The following is a 17,146-nucleotide window of genomic DNA, read 5'->3' on the forward strand; positions in this document are numbered from 1 at the left end:
TCCTAAATGGATAAATGAAAAAGTTTACACCATGTCAGATTCAATCATCCTAGGGCCTGTAGTACTGTAGACACTGTAGTATTTAAGGCCAGTACCTGACCATGTGACCTGATCAGGAAAAGTCCCCTAGCCCCTACAGTCCATAGCTATGGCCTGGAGTTTTCCCTAGTCAGGTAACATAAATAGGAAAAACTCCTGGCCCCACATAGAGCATACAAGTAATAGTAAAGAGAAGTCCTCTAAGTATACGTAACTGCCAAATTAAAGGAAACACCAACTGGTCTTAATAGGCTGTTGGGCCACCACACGTGTTTCCTTTATTTTGGCAGTTACCTGTATAACATAACAGTCATTCTTACTTACCCAGTATCCTGAGTTGAGTGACGGCTCCGTGCAGACCGAAGAACATCCACAGGGGCCGGGAGTTGTCCACACACACTTGCATCCCCGCATTGGTGCCATTGTGACTCAAGATCACCTCCCCTTCCTGGTTGACCAGGAAGCCCAGTATATCACTGCTCTGGAGCAGCGTGGGCACTCGGCATACAGCCCAGAATTCCTTGCGGTCGACTAAGGCCTCCGGGTTGTAGGGCAGGTCACTAGGGCGCAGCACGGCGGGGTCGCATGATGTCACGCCATAGGACAGCGATCCCGACCTAGCTGGGCTCGACTTGGTCACCTTGATAAACACGGTCTCGCCGGTACGCAGTGGCCGGTCAGTGAAGACAAGCGTTCGCTCCTCTCTGGCGTGCTCGGATCTCGCCACCGTCTGCTCGTCGAGCGTCTTGATGTGGGCACCGCGGAGGGCATGGAAATGGAGGTCGCTTTCGAGGGAGTGCGGGAGGACAGAGGACTGCTGGGTGTTGAGGGAGTTTTGGGGGATGGGGCAGGAGGCAGAGGGAGGGGCCAGGTGGAGATGGGCGTGGTTATGTGGGTAGGCTGGGCCAGAGCCGTCCACTTCCTGCAGGTTGAGGTCACAGAGGCTGACAGAGAGGCGGGATTCATCTGCCTCGCGGCGGAGAGAGGAGGAGCGTACAGTAGTGAATGAGCGGGGACGGAGGAAGTCGGGAGGGACGATCTCACTCTCTGGAAGAAAAGAAGAAGGGGGAGAGAGAGAGAGAGAGAGGGAGAGAGCGAGAGAGCGAGCGAGAGAGAGGCCATTTTAGTTTCTATAATCATTATAAATTGTGTTGAAATATAAAGAGAAAGAGAGACCATTATATCTGAGAAAGAAACAAAGATAGATAAAATGAGGGAGAGTCAACTAATAATAATACTATAGTGTTGTTGCGTTGTCATTTATTAGTGTTACAGTTATTTGACAGTTTATACAGCCATTTCTGTCGCAATGTATTGTTTTGCCAACCTTGGAATATTCCTTGAATTGAAAAGAGAGAAACAGAGATGAATAGAGAGAGAGAGAGAGAGAGAGAGAATTATAGGATGAGAGACACAAGCCAAGCACTAAAGAAAAGCCCGAAATTGGCTGATGTTACAAACTAGTACAAGATATAGGATATTGCTAATTAGCTGGTACAGCAGCAGAGGAATGTGTCATTTCGCTTGTTTAAAGCTAAATTAATTTTTAAAAACTACAGATTTGGTTGAGTGCTTTAATATCAGTAGGGAGCAGAATCATCTCATTTCACATGAGGAGGACAAAGTGCTTAATTATCCAGCCTTGGATGATACCAAGAAAGAAATTTGTGTTTGTGAGACAGTGTGTGTGTATGTGTGTGTGTGTGGAGCTTCCTCCTTCTGCATTCCCAGCAGTCCATAGTACAGTATCATCCTTCTACAGTGAGCCATTTATATCTGCCAACACATGTCCCCCTTCACACAGTAGGGCAGGTAGTAGTGGCGCGCGCAAGCACGCACGCACGCACGCACACACACACACGCACGCACACACAGAGAGAATGCCCTGCTTATAGTCTCCCCTTCCCCAACCCACCCCTGCTGGGCAGCTGCCTGCCTGAAAATAAGGTCTCTAAATGTGCAAACCCCCCCACCTCTCACTCCCCATCAGCCCAGCGTTGGGAGAATTAGCCCTGGGGTGTATTCAATAGGAGCCAAACAGAGCCAACATGGAAGCAAACGTAACGAAACGGGGAGGCACCTTCAGTACCTGAATTTCTCCAATAGAAACTCTAATTTTCATTGCGACTAATGATTACACCCCTGGCGGCGGTGAAGAGACGTCCCCATCACTCAGACAGAGAGAGAAAAAGGAGGGAGACAGGGAGGGAGGAGAGAGGAAGGGAGGGACAAAGAAGAGGGACAGTCATTGCTCAGAGGGTGTAAGTGGATAAGGAAAATGAGTGACCAGACTGACCACCTTTGTTGATGGACAGAGAGAGAGAGAGAGAGAGAGAGAGAGAGAGAGAGAGAGAGAGAGAGAGAGAGAGAGAGAGAGAGAGAGAGATTGGGGAGATGGATAGCAAGGTAAGTGGGGGAGGGCAAGAGAAAGAAAATGACATTGTTGACTACCTCCTCTGAGAGGGCAGAAGATAGAGAGACAGCCCATCACTCAAAGAGCGAGAGAACAAGACAGAGAGAAAGCGGGACCACCAGAAAATGATAGCGAGTGACCCCCTCTTTTGAGATAGGAGACCCAATAATTTCAGAGCGAGGGAGCGACAGACTGACAGACTGACAGAAAGAAAGAAAGAAAGAAAGAAAGAGAGAGAGAGAGAGAGAGAGAGAGAGAGAGAGAGAGAGAGATAAAAGCCAGTATCTCCCAGTTCTCCCGGGAGAGGTCTAGTCTGCAGCAGGCCCATTTCACCCCCTGCTCCCTCTGAGGCCTGTCCCAGAAAGCCTTTTAGAGGCCAGGGCCAGCTCTGGACTCAGATAAACCTCTTACCTTTAATTACTACTCTCATGAGGCCTGCCAGACAGCCTGCGTGAGTGTGTGTGTGTGTTTGTCTGCTAATAACAGCAGTGAAACCACAGAGAGCTAAAATCTCTTATCCTGTCCCATCTGAAAGGGCTGAAAGGGACCCTGGCCAGAGTGGGATTATCTTCCACTCGGAAAGTATTCAAATGTATTTTGTCCTAATATGGACACCGTACAAATGTTAATGGCTGGCAAGGCAATGTAGGGCATTTGAATGTGTGCCAGAAAACCAACTGCTGTACATTTGTGAGCTATTCAGAATTTTGATGTACATTCCTTGTACACTTCAATGTGATGAACGGTATGACATTTAAATGTGTTTTAACAACGGCCAGAGAACCTATGCTGTCTAATGCGGTGAGGAGATTCTAATTGAGAACTGGTTGCGACCTGTCAGGCTGACCAAGCCGGCTAGATTATCAGACCTTCGTCTTTCTTGTTGTTCACTAAGAAGATTATGTCCAGATTGTACAGGGAAAAAGAAAGGTTTCTGTTTTAGTGCTGGCTGCAATAAATGTTAGAGTCAAACCAGGATCCAGGAACCAGCTCCAACTCTTACCCAATGCCAGATCAATCAATCAAACTTCACTAAATCATTTCAAAGAGGCACTGTAAGGGAATATTTCTGTGGTCTACTGAAAGGCAACAACTGACATCCATTACAAATTTTACATCTGAGTTATTTTGCAAGAGCTCTTATCCAGAGTGACGTACATTTTCACACTTTTTCACCATGGGAATCGAACCTACAACCCTGGCGTTGCAAGCGCCACACTCTACCAACTGAGCCACACTTGCTACCTTTACATACTATAGTGTGTGTGATTGACAGATGACATAATTAGGGTTATAGGCACTCATTTAGTCTATCAAAAGACCAGAGAACAAAGACACCTTACAGTGTGTGATCCTCCGTTTAGTAGTGCTGATTCAATGTAGATCATCCTCCAACTGCCATCCCTTTGATCAGTTCCCGCCTTTAAATCCAAGATGGCAGCCCAGTTTCCTCAAAGTCATGTCAAGTGTCCATTAGCATTAGCGGCTAATGCACAGACGGCTCTGGAAACTGACTGTATTAATGTTTCACGAGACTAAGGGACTTTAATTGTTCTATTTGATCTTTGTTGGGAGTATAACATGGATGGAACAGTGCCTTGAAAAAGCGTGCATTCGTGTCAGTGACTGCTAATCGACCATTAAACTAACAGCCCAAAAAGCACACAGTGCAGTTAACACTGCTAGCGCCCGAGGCTAGCAGAGAGAGAGATGACTACCGCTAGCTCTTTATTCAATCTGATGCTTCCCATTTCCTCTGTCCTCTCCTACTGTAGCGTCCAATAGGCACTTAGTGGATGCCGCAGACCGGCTATGTAAATGAATACAGTTACCAAAATCTATTTATATTTCATAAAACTTTTCATTTCCCAAACAGTCGAACGCAGAGGGGCTACCTTCAATTAAGTATTTCCTAACGAGGCGAGGAGACAAATCATAGCACTTTGCAACATACTTAAGCCAAATGATTGGGGAAGGTAAGGGATTCTCCCTTGGCGGTGGGAGTATGTGTGCGTGATCGCATGTGCGTAGCTCAGGCATACTAACTTCTAACATCCCCAATGCCAGCCCTGATTCCAATGCTGGACGAACTCTCACTCTCTAGACCAGGGATGGGCAACTGGGGCCAAAAATAAAGAAATATACAGTACCAGTCAAAAGTTTGGACACACCTACTCATTCAAGGGATTCTTTATTTTTACTATATTCTACATTGTAGAATAATAGTGAAGACATCACAACTATGAAACAACACATATGGAATCATGTAGTAACCAAAAATATTATATTTGAGATTCTTCAAAGAAGCCACCCTTTGCCTTGATGACAGCATTGCACACTCTTGGCATTCTCTCAACCAGTTTCATGAGACAGTCACCTGGAATGCATTTCAATTAACAGGTGTGCCTTGTTAAATGTTAATTTGTGGAATTTCTTTCCTTCTTAATGTGTTTGAGCCAATCAGTTGTGTTGTGACAAGGTAGGGTTGGCATACAGAAGATAGACCTATTTGATAAAAGACCAAGTCCATATTATGTCAAGAACAGTTCAAATAAGCAAAGAGAAATGACACTCCTACCTACAGTATCTCTCCGAGACGCAGGCCTCCTTTTTGTCCCTAGAATTTCTAAGCAAACAGCTGGAGGCAGCGCTTTCTCCTATAGATCTACATTTTTATGGAATGGTCTGCCTATCCATGTGAGAGATGCAGACTCGGTCTCGACCTTTAAGTCTTTACTGAAGACTCATCTCTTCAGTAGGTCCTATGATTGAGTGAAGTCTGGCCCAGGGGTGCGAAGGTGAACGGAAAGGCACTGGAGCGATGAACTGCCCTTGCTGTCTCTGCCTGGCCGGCTCCCCTCTCTCCACTGGGATTCTCTGCCTCTGACCCTATTACAGGGGCTGAGTCACTGGCTTACTGGTGCTCTTCCATGCCGTCCCTAGGAGGGGTGCGTCACTTGAGTGGGTTGAGTTACAGACGTGATCTTCCTGTCTGGTTTTGCGCCCCCTCTGGCTTGTGCGGTGGAGGAGTTCTCCATGGGCTATACTCAGCCTTGTCTCAGGGTAGTAAGTTGGAGGTCTGTTGATATCTCTCTAGTGGTGTGGGGGCTGTGCTTTGGCAAAGTGGGTGGGGTTATATCGTGCCTGGTTGGCCCTGTCCAGGGGTATCGTCAGACGGGGCCAGTGTCCCCCGACCCACCCCTGTCTCAGTCTCCAGTATCTATGCTCCAATAGTCTATGTGCTGGGGCTAGGGTCAGTTTATTATATCTGGTAGAATTCTCCTGTCTTATATGGTGTCCTGAATGAATGTAAACATGCTCCCTCTAATTTTCTCTCTCTCCCCTCCCAGAGGACCTGAGCCCTAGGATCATGCCTCAGGACTACCTGCCCTGATGACTCCTGGCTCTCCCCAGTCCACCTGGTCGTGCTGCTGCTCCAGTTTCAACTGTTCTGCTTGCGGCTAGGGAACCCTGACCTGTTCACCAGACGTGGTACCTTGTCCCGGCCCTGCTGTTTTCGACTCGCTCTCTTGCTCTACTGCACCTGCTGTCTCGACCTCTGAATGCTCGGCTATGAAAAGCCAACTGACATTTACTCCTGAGGTACTGACCTGTTGCACCCTCTTACAATCACTGTGATTATTATTTGACCCTGCTGGTCATTTATGAACGTTTGAACAGCACTTTGTGACATCTGCTGTTTCTGTACAGCACTTTGTGACATCTGCTGATGTAAAAAGGGCTTTATAAATACATTTGATTGAAGGATTGATTAAATCGTTTTTTTTCTCCTTCATCAATCTACACACAATACCCCATAATGAGTTAGAATAATAGAACACACAAGGTGCAACTTAGAAATGTGGTTGTGAATCAGCAGTCACTCAATAATCCCATGTCGGCAAAACATTTTTAGATTGATAAATTAACGGTCAACTATCTAAATTTGTAGTTAGTATGGTCGAATTACTGACTGTGGTGGGGCCCATTGATTATCTGTTATCATATTAAAAACTGCAAACATTTGCCTCTACCCTATGTAAAAATGTGTAGAATTGCAGAAAATTTGTTATAAAATTGCTAAATCTTCTCTCCGCCCCATTGAAAAAAGTGTAACATTTAAGCAAACTTGCTTTAAAATGGCAACAGGAAATGAATGTTAAAACGTAATTTATTTATCTTTGCTGTCACGAGGGGAGGCACTATGTTTTTTCTAGCGGGGGGGTATGGATGCGGCCCCACCCCCATCAAAGTTGCCCCTCCCTGCTCTAGGCTAACTCAAATCAAATCACCAGTGTCTTTGAGAATGACATCATGACATCATCAAACAGAGCCGAGAGTGGCGTGTGGCTTTCTTTCATTACTGCAGAGCTCTGTTCTGAATTGGATTAGAGTTGGGGATAGACGTTTGGCACGACGAGGAATAGCTGAGGACCCCAGAGACATGAGGGAGGCATGGAGGAATGGAGTTTGGGCATGATGATGACACGACTTAGGGGATAACGGGATTGAGGAGAAGAGACGGAGGGATGTGAAAGGAGAGGGTGGGATAGGAGGAGACGAGTTGTGACAATGTCAGATTAGGAATGCTGAAAAGAGGGGAGCAGCTCTCCTATTCTCTCTCTCTCTCTCTTTCTCTCTCTCTCTCTCTCTCTCTCGCTCTCTCTCTTTCCACACACTCACTAACACTCAGCAGAATTAAAAAGCATGTACTGCAGCTTCCAGTCAAGTTCAGTGACGGTACATAGTGTGTCTACTGTGTACCATCTCTCCTGATGTGAGTCACTCTGTGAGTCAACAGTCTCCACTGAATGCAGAATTTGGTGCATGATCTGGTGTTACACTAGCTCTGGTCCAGGGCGTTCGCACGATCCTCTAATTGGGGAAAAAAAATGTGTTAGTAGAGGAACTTGCTATTGCCGTGGACAAGAGCTAGTCTTACAGTATAACAAATACAGCAACCATCATGAAGATGTACTATGCGATTTGACAAGGATAATTTTTTTCTGCCGAGCTGAATGTTGACATTCATGAACACAGTTTCAAGATGTTAGGCTTTGGCCCAATTCTTCATGAAAGGAGGTCTCTGTAGACCAGTTCTAAATGGCAGTGCATGTTTACTTTGTGCCCCTAGTGAGACAGAGAGAGGGAGGAGAATATGAGAGGGAAGATAAAAGAGTGAAGGACGCTGTGCCTATGCTGAAAAAGTGGAGTGTGTGTTTGTGTATGTTTGTGTGTTTGTGTATGTTTGTTTTGTGTGTGTGTGTGTGTGTGTGTAAGTATGAGTATGTGTGAGTGTATGTGTGTAACTGCACCAGCTGCTGCCCACTCATCATTGTGCACCTGCTCTTTAAGCTAGAGACAAACCCCTTTGTGCCCATTGGTCCTTTTCAGATAGGCTGCCCACAGATGTGCGTTCTCATTGGCCGATTGGCCGAGGGCACAGCTTTGCAATTGCAGCTCTCTGAAAGACGCTTCAAAGTGGGCACTCTGGCCTCTCACTAACACACGCACACGCACACGCATGCACACGCACGTACACACACACACACACACACACACACACACACACACACACACACACACACACACACACACACACACACACACACACACACACACACACACACACACAGGCCATCCCAATCTAACCTTGTTAAGGAAACTAACTGTAATGGGGACACAGAGCGAGGCAGCTGTAGTCAATACACTAGGAGAGAGACAAAAAAACGTATTTAAAATCCAAACACATTCAATTGAGAACCAAACGCAGCACCTGTTGGGCTAAACCAACAAATATACAAAATGGGGGAGGGGAGGGGGGAGTTTGGCTCTTTTTCTGAGCGTTTGATTGAGAATGGCAGTGAAGCTAGCAGGCTACTAATGCTGTGTGTGTACGGGGAAGAGGAGGGAGGAGAGGGAGAAGAAGGAGAGGGATAGGCTGGCTGGCTGGCTGGCTTAGTGGCTTTGCTTGCTTTCCACATGAAAAAATACTATAGTTGGACTATTTACAGTTAACTATAGTATAAATACTATAGTAAAATACCTGTAGTATATACTATAGTAATCAATGTAGTGTTTTGACGGATTGTAGTATACTGTAGTATTTATTGTAGTTATTTTGTGGACTGTAGTATACTGTAGTAATTACTGTAGGGTTTTTGGGGACATTACTGTAGTATTTACTATTTTGTTCTTGTTTTATTATCTTTGACATATAAGTGGAGGCTTTCTCCTTGAGGAAACCTACTGGAGAAATACTAAAAGAGGACATTTCCAGAAACTGTAGGTAACATGGAGATCTGAAAAAATAGTTCAGCACTTCTGCTCTTTTCTATAACCTGTAGGGAACACAATATATGGTCGTTATGTGGCATGTAGGTTTCTTACTTATGGATGGCATATATTGCGATATGGGGGAGGGGAATGGGCAGGGTATATGCAAATTAAATACTGTAGTATTTAGTATAGTTTAAAAAGTGTAGTGTTTTTGCAGACTGTAGTGTTTTTGTGGACATTTCTGTAGTATTTACTACAGTGTTTTTCTTGCGGATAACACTGTTGTATTTACTATAGTATTCTACATTATACTACAACATTCTATAGTAAGAACTACACATGATAGAGGGATTCTACAGTGTGTAGTATTGTATTCTACAGTATACTAGTTTACTACATAATTCTATAGTAAGCATTATAGTATTCTATAGTCAACTGTAGTATTTTTTATGTGGGTTTAGCAGAGGGAACGTGCCAGGGTACGAGAGCCAACGTTGTGGCTCTCCCTGTGAGAGAGGGGATGTGCACAGTTATACATCTGGCTTCTCTCTCTCTCCCTCTCTCTCTCTCAGAGCTTGGCTTTATTCACAAACTCTCAGGGATTCATAAGATGTGAGAGACTGATGGGAGTGGAGGATTGGGACGGGACTGAAAGGAGGAGATGAGAAGTGGAGTAGGGAGGAAGGAGAGCAGCTCACAGCTGTGTTCTTTTAGAAGTAGAGCTGCACAGCTGAGACAGGCGGGGATGGATGGGGAGGAGAGTGCCTATGTTTGAGGTTTCCAGGAGAGACTAAGTGATGGAGAGATAAAGAGGGATGGAGAGAGGAGGAGAGAGAGAGTTGGCGAAAGAGAGAGGGGGTTGAGAGAGGTAAAGAAGAATAGTGTGAGTGAGAAGGATAGAAAGAGAGAGAGTGATTGAGTGAGAGAGAGAAAGAGAGAGAGGGATACAGTGAGTGAGTGGATAGAAAGAAAAGAGATGGAGTGGAGAGAGAGAGGCAGCGGGCGGGCGGGGGGGGGTTTGAGGGATGTTTGGGATGGTGCCGTATACCCTGATACTCCCTGGCTTTGGGCCAGTCGCTCCCTCGCCTCGCCGGCAGGTCGATTTTGAATCCCCAGGCTGGAAAGATCAACAGCCTTTTGGGAGGCGACACACGCCACATGGCTCCAAAACAAAAGCCCAGGCACAAACACTCTCCATAAGTCACAAAAGCCCCAGAAGCCCCAGTCCCTTAGGTCATCAGCAAAATTCAGCATGTGCAGCATCTCTCAACCAATCAGTGGTCGGGGCCTAAGCATTAATACATGAATAACTCCATTATAAGGTTCTTATATTAAAGCCCCTCTCAGTCAGTTTTCCTCCTGCTCGACTGCTCCAACCAGACCGTGGCAGGTCTGGGTTCAAGTACTATTTACCATTTTTCAAATACTTTTGAGTGTTTGCTCTAACTGCCTGGAGTGCAAGATGGGCAGGGTTTGCAGTTTTGAGGCTATTCTGTTGGTTCCATTAAGCCAGTCAAACTCAATTAAGCACAGATAAAGTATTTGAAGTTATTTAGAGTAGTATTTGAACCCAGGTCTGGACTGTGGTGAGGATAGAGCTGTTATTTGGCTAATAATTTGTCGGGTCAAAAGGGGGGAATTAATCCCAGCCAATGTAACAGACTGCCTTTGACTCGGATTGAACGTATTTTCTTGCAATCGTCTATGCATCACCTATATGTTTAGACAGGGCTTTATACATTGCGTTGTTTCCCTTCACATTTCATAATAGGGGGTAGTCCATTGTACGGTGTCCATTTTAGGACGTGAAGACATGAAGTACAACGTCAGGAAGGACAACATATATCTTGGCATTACACCTCTGGTGTCTTCCCACTGGGCACAGACGACCAGTTCAACGTCTAGTTTGGATTAACATTTGGTTGAGATGTCAACTAACGTGAATTAATTCCGAAAACAACAAAACATTTCACCGTGTCATTGGATTTAGGTTAAAAGTTTGGTGAAAAAAAGGACAACATTCCTTTACGTTGATTACTTTTTTCCAAATCCAATCAGTTTCCCAAGTTGGTTCAACGTCATCACGTTGAATTATTTTGTTGAAATGACGTGGAAACAACATTGATTCAACCAGTTTTTGTCCAGTGGGTTTAATCTACTTCAAAATGTCCTATAAAATAGGAAATTAGTATTAAGCTGTCAACATATTCTCAAATTGGTTTCACTGCCAAACCATACAGAATATTTTTTCTCTGTCTATCCAAACCACTGACCAAACAATGACCTCGACTTCTACAGTACATTTGACATTTACGTCCATAAACACAGCCAGACAATTAATTAGTATTTTGAATGCGGAGACCGTTGTGACATTCAAACTGCTCTTTCTACAATATGTTTCCAGTTTGAACGCATAAAACCACAAAGTTACAACATAATTTATCCTTAGCGTATTATCCTTGGATCTTCTGATTTGACCAGGGGACTTATATGTGCACCTACTGTATTAGCTAGGAATTAGACAGTTCAGCCAAGTCAAACCTCAATGCCAGTCAAAACACTAAAATAATCAAATAACCATTTTACCCACAGGAGTGTGTTTTCCCCTCAGTGGTCCGTAACCAGTAACCTCCGTGGTCTGTGTCTATGGTTTTGGATAACGTCCCTCAATGACTTCTATTGTTCCAAATGACTTCATATTACCGCAGTCATAAGATTGGACCGAGAACATAGTGGACGATAGGTCCAAAACATGGCAAGGAACCAAGGGTCCAATAAGCTCTACTTCAGTATCCATCTTCTCTGTGCAATATCTTGATAATAACAATAATAGGAGATATTTTTCATCAGTTAAGAGGCTGAGGACATATTGCAGATATTCCTTTAGAAAGTCCAAACTCCAGTGACACGTGTCATCTATTTTTGCGTTTCAAACTTGGCCGACCTCTCAGCAGTTGTAAATCTTTTCTCGTTGCCATTAGAATCAGTCATTCGTTTATATACAGATGTAGGATCTTAATTTGATCACCCTTTTGAAGGAGAACGTTCTTGAAATGTACAACCTGTAGTGTATTTGAGGTTTAAAAAGGCTTCTGAAGCTTGTAATTTCCACTTACAAATTTCAGTCTTGATTTCCTATTACGAAAAATGTATCAACCCCTACAAAAATGTCAATTCATTATAATCTGCATAATAATTCACATTTCCTGTTGCTGCAGGATTATTTACCTGCTGTAGGAAATTGTCTCAAATTAAGACCCTACATCTCTAGGTAGTTACTCTCTCAGTATCCTTAGGGTAAAAGTAAGTGAGAAAACATTGTGAGTTTGCAGTGAGAGTAAAGCAAAAATAGTGAATTAGCTTGCTTTGATGGATGTTCTTCTATGCTAATGCCTCTCTTCTCCCACTCATTCATTCTCTCTCTCTCCTGCGCTTTCTTTCCTTCTCCCTCTCTCTCACTTTCTCCCTCACTCCCCCCCTTTTTCACTCATCCCATCATTCTCTGTCCCTTCCTCTCTCCGTCTTTCTCTCACTCCCTCCCTCCAGCTCTCCTTCTAATCATTAGTTTGTGCCACTACACAACTGCACCACGACATATCACATATGCATCTTGGTACTAGCCAGCAAAACCCAGCCCAAGCAGACTGGTTCCATCCAGATCTCATATGTCATTAATATTTACGTTAATAGAGTAATTCTCTACAGCTGGTCACATATTGGCTTATTGGATTTATAGATAAGGACAGGTCTATATATCATACATTGTCTGACTTCTGTGTATTGAGCGCTAAATTCGACCAGACATTATTGAAAAGTGAAAGACTAAAGCTACATACATGGGATGCTTTAGTGAATTTCAGAATGTCTGGAATAGGAAAGGCAGAAAATTGTGTTTTGTTGTGACATCCATAACAAGTTATCATGGCATGTCACGCACATGTGTAAACTGTACTCTGTACTATTGTACGGTATCTTAGTCTCTTTAATTGTGTGTAAATATTGAATCACCCATCTCATATGTATATACTGTACTCTATACTATGCCACTGTATCTTAGTCCAATGCCGCTCTAACATACAGTTGAAGTCGGAAGTTTACATACACCTTAGCCAAATACATTTAAACTCAGTTTTTCACAATTCCTGACATTTAATCCTAGTAAAAATTCCCTGTCTTAGGTTAGTTAGGATCACCACTTTATTTTAAAAATGAATGTGAAATGTTATAATAATAGTAGAGAATTATATATTTCAGCTTTTATTTCTTTCATCACATTCCCAGTGGGTCAGAAGTTTACATACACTCAATTAGTATTTGGTAGCATTGCCTTTAAATTGTTTAACTTGGGTCAAACGTTTCGGGTAGCCTGCCACAAGCTTCCCACAATAAGTTGGGTGAATTTTGGCCCATTCCTCCTGACAGAGCTGGTGTAACTGAGTCAGGTTTGTAGGCCTCCTTGCTTGCACACACTTTTTCAGTTCTGCCCACAATTTTCTTATTGATTGAGGTCAGGGCTTTGTGATGGCCACTCCAATACCTTGACTTTGTTGTCCTTAAGCCATTTTGCTACAACTTTGGAAGTATGCTTGGGGTCATTTTCCATATGGAAGACCCATTTGCGACCAAGCTTTAGCTTCCTGACTGATGTCTTGAGATGTTGCTTCAATACATCGACATAATTTTCTTTCCTCATGATGCCATCTATTTTGTGAAGTGCACCAGTCCCTCCAGCAGCAAAGCACCCCCACAACATGATGCTGCCACCCCCGTGCTTCATGGTTGGAATGGTGTTCTTCAGCTTGCTAGCCTCCCCCTTTTTTCCTCGATGGTCATAACAATGGTCATTATGGCCAAACAGTTCTATTTTTGTTTCTTCAGACCAGAGGACATTTTTACAAAAAGTACATTCTTTGTCCCCATGTGCAGTTGCAAATTGTAGTCTGGCTTTTTTATGGTGGTTTTGGAGCAGTGGCTTCTTCCTTGCTGAGCGGCCTTTCAGGTTATGTCGATATAGGACTCGTTTTATTGTGGATATAGATCATTTGTACCTGTTTCCTCCAGCATCTTCACAAGGTCCTTTGCTGTTGTTCTGGGATTGATTTGCACTTTTCACACCGAAGTACGTTCATCTCTAGGAGACAGAACGCGTCTCCTTCCTGAGCGGTATGACGGCTGCATGGTCCCATGGTGTTTATACTTGCGTACTATTGTTTCTACAGATGAACGTGGTACCTTCAGGCGTTTGAAAATTGCTCCCAAGGATGAACCAGACTTGTGGAGGTCTACATTTTTTTTCTGAGGTCTTGGCTGATTTCTTTTGATTTTCCCATGATGTCAAGGAAAGAGGCACTGAGTTTGAAGGTAGGCCTTGAAATACACCCACAGGTGCACCTCCAATTGACTCAAATGATGTCAATTAGCCTATCAGAAGCTTCTAAAGCCATGTCATCATTTTCTGGAATTTTCCAAGCTGTTTAAAGGCACAGTCACCTTAGTGTATGTAAACTTCTGACCCACTCGAATTGTGATACAGTGAATTAGAAGTGAAATAATCTGTCTGTAAACAATTGTTTGAAAAATTTATTGTGTCATGCACTAAGTAGATGTCCTAACCGACTTGCCAAAACTAAAGTTTGTTAACAAGAAATGTGGGGAGTGGTTGAAAAACGAGTTCTAATGACTCCAACCTAAGTGAATGTAAACTTCCCACTTCAACTGTATATGCATATTTATTCTTAATTCATTCCTTTCTTAGATTTACTTGTATTTTGGTTATATGTTGTGAAATTGTTAGATATTAATTGTTACATATCAATGCACCGTCGGAACTAGAAGCACAAGCATTTCGCTACACTTGCATTAACATCTGCTAAACACGTGTACGTATGTGACCAATCAAATTTGATTTGATTTGATACCTCTGCACAACAAATCATACGTGAAAGGTACTGTATAACCATGAAGAAACGTCAGGTTTCTAACCTGCTGTCAACCAGACAACAGAGCAATATGAAAGATTTTAATATGTTTCCGTATCAGACCTGGCATATTTTAATTCTTCACATTTGTCCTAATGCTGACACACGCACCCACACACACACACACACACACGCACACGCACACACACACACACACACACACACACACACACACACACACACACACACACACACACACACACACACACACACACACACATACACACACACACACACTCTACAAGGTTCGGACAACCTTATAGACATTGTGACACCTTGTCAGAGATAAGCAACATTTCTCTGACACATTCGCAAAAGACATAAACAAAAGCACCCATTTTTCTCACAACCTCATCCGTCCAGCTTTCACAGCTTGTGTTCCCCCGTGTCAAAACATTGGGCTTTTTTCTCTGTTGCCCCTGTCGACATCTTTAGAAAAGAGCACATTCCGCAATCACTGGTGATTTGCCCTACAGTATAAACAATACATTGAGCCAAAATGGGAGAAAGTAAAATCTACTTGTATTGAAAACTTTTAAACAGGTCAAGGAGCAGAGCAGCTCGGCTTTTGAATGTCATAGAGTATTCTTTGAAAACACACACACTCACACACTTTGAAAATGTTTTCAGGGCCATTTGAAAAGTAACAGAATGTTCCCTTCCTTTGAAATGTTTATTACCTTCTGATTTTCTATCAGAGAGAGAGATGGAGAAAGAGAGACAGAGAGAGAGAGAAAGAAAGACAGAGAGAGAGAGATGGAGAAAGAGAGACAGAGAAAGACAGAGACAAAGAGAGAGAAGGTTAGGCTGACCTGTCAATCGTTGAGATCAATGACAACTGTGTTACTTTGAGATATTCTATAATTCATACAGTATGTTTATGTTGTGTTACTTTGAGATATTTTATAATCCAAACAGTGTGTTTATGTTGTGTTACATAAAAAAATTATATAATTCATACAGTGTGTTTATGTTGACGCATAGTGAAAGACTGTACAGTACTTACTGCACTTCAAGTGTACTGGAGTGTATTAACTACATAAATTCCCTAAGACAACAACTGAACTGTGTGTGTGTGTGTGTGTGTGTGTGTGTGTGTGTGTGTGTGTGTGTGTGTGTGTGTGTGTGTGTGTGTGACAGAGTCATCTCTAACTGTCACACGGTGTTTTGAAGTCAGTCTCCCTGCTTCATTTTCAGAGACGTCACTTTGGGGCCCCACTCTGATTAAGGTTCCACTGTGACCTCCTCAGCACAGCCTGGCCCCCCTGTCTTCAAAACAGCAGCTGGAACTCCTCAACCTCTCTAACCCCAGTTCTATGGACTTGTGTGTGTGTGTGTGTTCATACTTGTATGCCTCTGCGCCTGTACGTGCATAAACATTGCACACGTGAACGGTATGTGACAGACAGCCATGAAGCACCGGAGCTCCATTTATATTTATGAAACAACTTTTTTATCCTGCTGGATGTAAAGCCTCTGAGGGGCATCAGGCTCATTATTCTGCCCCAACCCAGAAGATATTGCATTTGCCCAGTTAAAGATGCACTCTGCAGAAATCGCCATTTCCTGGTTGCTAAAATTCTAATAGTTTGCCTAATTTCAGTTTATGTGACAAAACAAGCAGTCATTGTGTAGAGAATCATTGTACCATCTAAACCGCTGTGAAATATATTTTCCATAACCAAAAATATTGTATATTCAGCTGTTCAAAGCTGATGTACAAAACCAAAAGTAAAAGATGCAAAAACAAAACTTCAGAACAGGAAGCATAGAAATAGCACACATAGAACAGATCTACAGCTTCTTAGACTTGCTTTCAAAGGGAATGAAAGATCTATAACTCACATTTCTATGTGAATTTGGTCAGGTCTCCCAATAAGTTACATATTGTAGCTTTAAAGGCCTGAAACAGTAAATCAGTTACTACCTACACTGTAAAATAGAAAGTCCCAAAACACCATGATTGTGTAACAAAACCATGAAAAGTTGTGCACCTAAGCTGAGATCTGGTGTTTGGAGGGTGTTTGAATGTAAACCCAATGTAAGTGTTTTAATACACAGAATGTGCTTCAAAACTGAAATGAAGTACTCTGAAACACCCACAGTGGTTAATCACCTGAATATTGGTGATTTTAAGAGTGTTTTGAAAACAGTTTTTTGGGTTTGAGTGCATGTAAAAGGCAGCATCAAAACACAAAAACTGTGTTTCTCATAAAATCAATGGTTTCTAAATGCAAGTGGTTTATTGCTTAAATATTTATCGATGATAAGAGACTATGGAGAATTATTGTTTTGTGGAATCTTAATTTTTTTCCAATTCCATTATTTAGACAGATTGGAAAAAGGACAGGCAGTAAGATGGTACATTTCGTTGGAATTTTACCCGCTCAACCACACAGCCACACTGTAAGAAATTATTCTGGGCTGAATTGAAATT

General features: G+C 43.0%; 1 protein-coding gene and 1 non-coding gene across 2 annotated transcripts in view; both read right to left on the bottom strand.

The window, feature by feature from the left end:
• Positions 1-17,146, bottom strand: part of LOC106564692 (E3 ubiquitin-protein ligase NEURL1) — a 58,676-nt gene that overhangs the window by 15,455 nt on the left and 26,075 nt on the right. The window contains exon 4 of the mRNA XM_014130945.2: positions 364-1,086. Within this exon, the coding sequence (XP_013986420.1) occupies positions 364-1,086 (723 nt within the window). The remainder of the gene's footprint in view (positions 1-363; positions 1,087-17,146) is intronic.
• On the bottom strand, positions 8,676-8,728 carry LOC123725770 (U7 small nuclear RNA). The gene has a single exon (XR_006758284.1). It is a non-coding gene; the product is annotated as a U7 small nuclear RNA (small nuclear RNA).

This window comes from Salmo salar, chromosome ssa12, assembly GCF_905237065.1.
Source record: "Salmo salar chromosome ssa12, Ssal_v3.1, whole genome shotgun sequence".
Lineage (NCBI taxonomy): Eukaryota > Metazoa > Chordata > Actinopteri > Salmoniformes > Salmonidae > Salmo > Salmo salar.